At 43.3% G+C, this 6,872-nt stretch overlaps 1 protein-coding gene across 1 annotated transcript in view; it reads left to right on the top strand.

The window, feature by feature from the left end:
• Positions 1 to 5,759: 5,759 nt before the first annotated feature.
• LOC138487497 (uncharacterized) overlaps positions 5,760 to 6,872 on the top strand; it is a 131,668-nt gene continuing 130,555 nt past the window's right edge. The window contains exon 1 of the mRNA XM_069614005.1: positions 5,760 to 5,834. Coding sequence (XP_069470106.1) covers positions 5,760 to 5,834 — 75 coding nt within the window. The remainder of the gene's footprint in view (positions 5,835 to 6,872) is intronic.

Below are 6,872 nucleotides of genomic sequence, written 5' to 3'. Positions count from 1 at the left end.
GAAGCTAAAGTATTTGAGCCACATCAGTGACATTAACGTCTGTAAATGCCCACACAGCACTGCCCACAGCAGTGACATTAACGTCTGTAAATGCCCACACAGCAGTGCTGAGTGGGCATTTTCCGATTTTTTGTGGGCCTTGCCCTCTCAGGCCCTAACCTGTCTACGCCTCTTGTGGGTGTGTTCATTGAGTGATGGCCAGCGTACTAGTACTGTGATTATATGGCTAAGCCAATCACAAAGCTTGAAACGTGGGATTTATCTTTTGGTAGGTTCCTATGCTCTAAACTGGCTGCTGACCAATCTCCACAGATAACCCTCCACTTCTTGCCTACTGTGGTATCCTTCTCACGCTCCTCGGCTGGTCCAATGGCTTCTCTTTATCTTCCAGGCCCCCTTTTGTCAGCTTTTTACAGGGTTTCACCTGTTGTACACCCGCTACCTTTGTGCTGACAGGGAAGCAGATAAGGGGATTCTGATCTGGTGGGAGATTTCCCTTTATATTTGCCTGGCGGCCATCTTTTTTGAAGGTGTATTCCTTGTTGGGGAACCTGTTCGGCCACCTTGCACAAATATGTTCCCCCAAAAGAAAAGCCATAGCACAGAGGTGGCAATGGCAATGAGGACGGCACAGGAATGCTGTGCTTGGGAGTAACAACATCACCCACCCTTGTTAAAGACCCTTGCTTTGCTTGACCTATTGACCCAGGTGGTGATCAATTACTGCCTAGTGCCACTTGCCATGGCCATAATTGTTATGAAATTGCAATACCATTTACTGTTCCTTACACATTATAAATATGTATTTCATCCATGAAGTGATGTCATCAGACCTCCATCCAATCAAGGACCTTGGAAAGAGAGCTTTTCCTTATGGCATTTACAGCGTTCCAAACCCCCTGAACAGTGGGAGGATGCAATCTTGCCTCAAGTCCTCCCATCGCCTCCCCATCAACCATACCCCCATATCTCCCATCCCCCATTCCCCATGCCCCATCCCACACACACACTTGCCTCACCTCCTGCTGCCTTTCCACACCATCCGCTCACAAACGTATTAAGCTGGAATAGGCTGCTGCCGAAAGGGAGAAGGGACTACGTGTAGTTCCATTCTTCCTTCGCCTCTGGCAGTCATCTTGAATTGTAGTTTTTTTTAAAGTTCAGATTCGGCCTACGTGTCATTTCACAATGTAAACAAAAACAACCTGGTAGCACCCGTGAAATTATGCTGAGGTGCTAAAAGCTATAGAGCCCTCGGTGGTGAGATTACCGGTCAGGTAAGGGCGCTGGTGCCCACATTACAGCCCGAACTTGCCTAGTTATGAAATCACAATAATGACAGAACATGAAAGCACAGATTCTGTTGCTGCTTGTCCATCACTCTCATGCCTGCGCTAAGAAGGCTTGCCCTGAATACCACAGTAGGTAGAGATTATACCTCACTGCCTTGTTCAATGATCCATACTTCTTGCAGATCCAGCTTTTCTTGATAATAAAAGATGTGGAGTAAACTTTGTTGAGTGCACTCCGGATGCTAGCGGTGCCTGGCAGAATGGATTTAACTTTGCCATGGGCTGGGGCAGATGTTCCCAGTTTACATGGTCAAAGGCTTTTTGTTGCATCCATGCCAACCAATAACTAGTTCACAGGCTTCTTCTGAAACCACTGCATGATACCAAGAAACTGCTGGGTGTTGGGAGCCCTTGCAATGTGTGATAAGGATTGTTGGGTCCTGTCTGTATTTTCTGGAATCACACAATTCAATCTGTCAGCCCAGATCTTTGTGAGAAATTTTGCGTCACTGCTGATCAGCAAAATCAGCCACTACTTTCCACATTCCAAGGGGTCCATGTGAGGTTTGGGGGTTAGAACAATGTGAGATGATTTTTATCGATGTCGGGAAGACATTTGAGTGGAACGACGTCATTGAAAACCTCTTGCAGAAGAAGACCAATGGCAGGCGCATATGATTTGGAGAAGTTGCTTGTGAGCCTTTTTGGACCTGCTAACTTGGACTTGAGTGAGTGAGCAGATCGATGTCCACATTCAACAGTGCCTTGCTTGGCTCACTCATTCTAGGTAGGGTCAGTTTATCCAGGAAATTCTGTATTTTATGTGTATAATTTTCTGAGAAACCTATTTGGATGGGTTTCCCTGTAGTCGGACCTCTGCACCCTAGTATGTATTAGATGATTGTCTTTTCAGGGTCGCATGGGATTGTAACAACAGAGTATCTGGCTCCTCTACTCCGTTAACTTCAAAAACAATTCTTGCAGTTACATTGAAATATTCTCATGCGCCCACGTTTTCCAGAGAACAAGAAGACAAATGACCCTTTTTCTCAGTGTTCCTGTGAACAATGAATGATACTATGGAATGAATGTGTGGATTTCATGTGATGGTTAATGTGATCCAAATTGTATTTGCACTTTTTTTAAATTATAATTTTCAAATGTGATACGATAAATCCTGATTTGAAAAAGACGATGAGATGGTCGAAACACGTGTTATCGCAAAGGGCACTGTTAAAAGCATAAAAATATGTGCAATTAAAACTAAAATTCTCACAGGAACACTGAGAAAAAGGGTCATCTGTGTTCTTTTTCTCTGGAAAACGTGGGCGCATGAGAATATTTCAATGTAACTGCAAGAACTGTATTTTATGTGCACTTAATTGGCTCAAAGCCCATAAGCATCTTCTTAAGCAAAGGGATTCCAAAACACTGCTGCTTGACCTTTCTAAGGCTTTTGGGTCATTATGAGTACATCGGACATGCTCCAAGTTGAATCCCAAGTAAACCCTATTCTGGATCCATTTGGTGTAAATATTTGATGGAGTTTTAAATGCTCCTATTACCCCTTTATTGAAGTCTAGCGGGGCTCTATCCAGTAGTTATGATGGGCTGAAATTGTAGATTAAAGATATTAAATTTGCAATCAAAAATGTGAAATCTTCTAAGACTCCGGGTCCAGATGGTATATCCAATGTAATTTTGAAAGGGAACCCGATCTCATGGAGTGTGATCCTCAACATTGTATTTAACACAATTATCACACAGGAGACTATACCTTCTTCTTGGAAATTGTCGCATTTAATATCCTCGTTCAAGAAAGGTGACGGGTTATCACCTCGTGTTTATGAGCCTATAGCCCTTTTGATTTTAGCTGAATTAACCCAATGTACATCTGAAAGGTCCATCATTGATAGAGCCCAGTCTGGTTTCAGGAAAAGATTTGTCTAGAACCTTAATGGTTTCATACTCTCTCTTTTGCTGAACAAAGTAAATAAGTTGGGCCACCCTATATTTTTAGCTTTCATTGATCTGACCTCTGCTTTCGATCGTGTTAATAGACAACGATTATGGAGCAATTTTACATATTGGTTGTGCTCGCTGCATCTGTTTGCCATACTGAGTGACATTCATATGGACTGTAATGTGCGATTCCGCTTTAGCCCTGATGGCAGACTTCTTGTCCTATTTCCACATGTGTAGGGGTGCGGCAGGGCTGCATCATGGCTCTGCCATTGTTCAACATTTATACAGCTGACCTTGCGTCTGCCCTGTCTCCCTCTAAGGTGTTTCTCCCCTCCCCAGCAGTTCGGGCATCCCTTTTCAGTACCTAGGAATTGCAGATGCTTAGTTATCATAGACCAAACTCTGATTGGTCTTGAGCATTGCCTGAATTCTCAAAAATCCTATATGCACTTGAATGACCTAGATATAAATACTAAACAATCCAAGGTCATGATGATGCAACCTTAGAGGAGACAGCATGCCTCCCAGTGGTTTCTGAATGGGGGCATCATTGGCAACGTTGACCAATGGAAATCTCTGGGATATAATATTGATGGGACGATCAGTTCAAAGACAGCATGAGAAAGATCTGTTTACGTGCCGCTTCTTTGGTGGCTCAGATGAATAAAATGAATGGGTGATTTGCTCTCAATCCCACTATTAGATTCTAGAAGCAAGAAATGATTCCTAAAATTACTTATGGTGCTGAAGTTCACCCCAGTAAACTCAAAATTGATTGGTTAAGAATGGAGTCTATATTTTGGAAAAGAGTATTGAACCTACCTAGCAATGTATCGTCTCGGAGTGATGGTTCGTCTCGGAAGGATAGCTTAGGGGCAACGTGCTCGCCTTGGAAGGAAGACGATACGGAGCAAAACAGGTTTGAATCCCGAGTCTGCACTTAAAAACCTCTGGGTATTAAGCTTGTTATAAATAACCTATCATATCATGTACCCATTGCATTTCTCATATACGAACTTGGCCTTCTTTCCATTCAGGCCATTATTAGCTGGAAGAAATTGTCCTTATTTTGGAATATTCTGGATCCTCCGGTGGATTCCATGTATATTGATAAACAATCTTGTGCGGTCTAAGGTGTCCATCACACTTAATACATGGATTCAGGGGTGTAGAATCATTACATTGAACAACTTTAGATCTTTTTAACAATCCCTCTAAAGTAAAGGGAAAGTTACACAATTGGGGCTGGGTGCAAACAAGGGAAGCAGCCTGCTGATATACATTATTCTCTTATATTGTGTCCAATGAAAAGGCATTGGAAATCTTACCTAAATACTAATAGTAAGTTTCCAGACAAAAAATTGATGATAACCTTCTTGCATTTTAATCTTATTTGTACCCAAGCAAGGAAATAATGTGATGTTGTCAAAAGTTGCCCAGAGAGAACTGCAATTGCTTTTTACATATTGAAATATTTGAGCGCTTGTTTATTGATTGCACTGCTTTGCACTTAACTCGTTTGAGCTTTTTTAAAGCATTTGTATATAATGAATTAACCGGCCATTTGAAAGACTTCTGGTTAAGGATTCTAAATGGTAGTGAATCAGCTTTAAAATTTGGGGTGATTAAGTATTTTCACAAAGTTTAGATATAGATTTTCAATAGTTGATTATCTACAAATATTTAATTTTATTATTATTAATATTATTATTACTATTGTATTGATTGAGTGCGGACCTCGCTTCAAGAAGCAACTGAAAGCTTTACCGAGGTATACAACAATACAGCGACACAACAGAGCGTTTTTCACAAGTAACAACAGAACAGATGTACAGCGTGATGTAGGGTACAGAGGGACACAGAGGAGGGGTACAGCTGTACACAGTGGTGGGGAGGGTAGAGGCAGACAGCATCTAGCAAGTCAGGTGGCGCAGGTGGCAATGTGATGGCCTGGGTGTTGAGGAGTAGCGACTCCTTGAAGAGTTATTTTCTGAATTGTAGGAGCATGGGGTCAAGTCTGATGCTGACGGGGAGGTATTTCCATAGTCTTGGGGCATAGGCAGAGACGGTGGATTTCAAGTCTGCACGTGTCCAGGCTTCTGGTGGTGCGCTGTCTGCCGGAGATGCAGAGTTACTCTGCGGGGTAGATGGGTGACTTGAGGGTGACTGCCTTATAGATGATGCAGCAAGACTTGAAGGTGGTTTGTGCGTGCAGTGGGAGCCAGGGATGGTCGGTGAAGGTCCGTGTGATGTGGTCATATCTGCAGACTCTTGATCAGGCGTGCAGCTGCATGTAGGACACTTCTCAAGGGAATAAGGGAGGAGATGGGAGGCCTTTGAGGATCGCATTTCCCCATGCAGGTGGGATAGGACTAGTGCTTGAACAGTGGATCTAAAGCTGTCTGGGGGAGTAAGGACTTGGCTTTCCGCAGGAGGGAGAGCGGATACCAAGCTGTCTGAGTTTTCTTAACTATGTGTGTCTTGAAGGAGTGGTGTTTATTGATGTGGAACCAGCGGGACTTGGCACTGGAGGTGAGCTCGGGTTTGAAGCCCTCAAGGTTCATGGTTGATATCCAGGTCTGTATGTGTGGGTGTTTGGTGTTGTTGGTGAGGAGTAGGACTTCGGTCTGGAATGGGTTGAGCTTCAAGTATGCACTGGACAGCCAAGACTGGATCAGCGAGAGGCAGGTTTTGAGCCTGTGGATGTCCTTGATGGAGTCGATCTTGAGGTGTAGGTTGTAGTAATCCTCCTATATCTTTATCATTCTGTTGTTTTCCTTTACATTTGATGATGTAACTGTATAATACTGTGTGTCATGTAAATTACTTTCATTGTTATTTTAATTGAAATGGTTACTTGTGAAAGGTTTGTAATGAACCAAATACAATAAAAAAAATCAAATAAAAATTACCACGCTGTGATCAGGGGTTGGCAACCTTTTCCTCTCCAAATATTTTAAACTGCAGCTCCCATCAGCCCTTCAAGCATTGTCAATGGTAAGGGATCATGGGAGTTTTAGCTCAGGACGTCTGGAGAGCCACAGGTTGCAGACCTCTGCGCTCTATGGGGCAATACTATAATCTATTAAATCATGATGAAGCCTTTTCTTAATAGTGTACTGGCTGGGATGACTCACTTTTAGGAAATCCCAGTATTGGCCAGGGAGGTACAGTGAGATTAAATGGTTCCCCCATACCCACACACTTGGTTTAATTGGTGAAGCTGGGATTTTAGCCAGTCTGCAGTTTAGGCACTTGATTTGATCTCTTCCCAGCTCTAGGTGCAGAGCAAGGTACCAATGTTTATCAATGTTTTGCTTTCAAGAGATGCAGACATTCTGCTTGGTGCTTCCAAAAAGGTGCAAGAGAACAAGGGCTGTATTCACTGGTACACGCCTGCATTATCTGACACTCTGCTTCAATGAGTGCACCTCATCTGCTGCTTTCCTGCTTCTCCCACCAATCCATACCCCCCAAAACAGTTCTCTCCCTTTACAGCCAGCATCCACACAGTTCTTTCGGGCCTGGCACCTGCCGTGACGGCAATGAAAAGAGAAGCAGGGCTCCATAGGGCCACACCTCTAACTTTTCTGGGAAATTCATCTTCTTTGCTGT

Source organism: Ambystoma mexicanum, chromosome 9, assembly GCF_040938575.1.
Source record: "Ambystoma mexicanum isolate Mex_15411 chromosome 9, UKY_AmexF1_1, whole genome shotgun sequence".
NCBI lineage: Eukaryota > Metazoa > Chordata > Amphibia > Caudata > Ambystomatidae > Ambystoma > Ambystoma mexicanum.
The sequence above is the reverse complement of the archived record's forward strand: the minus strand, read 5'-3'. Positions and strand labels throughout refer to the sequence as shown.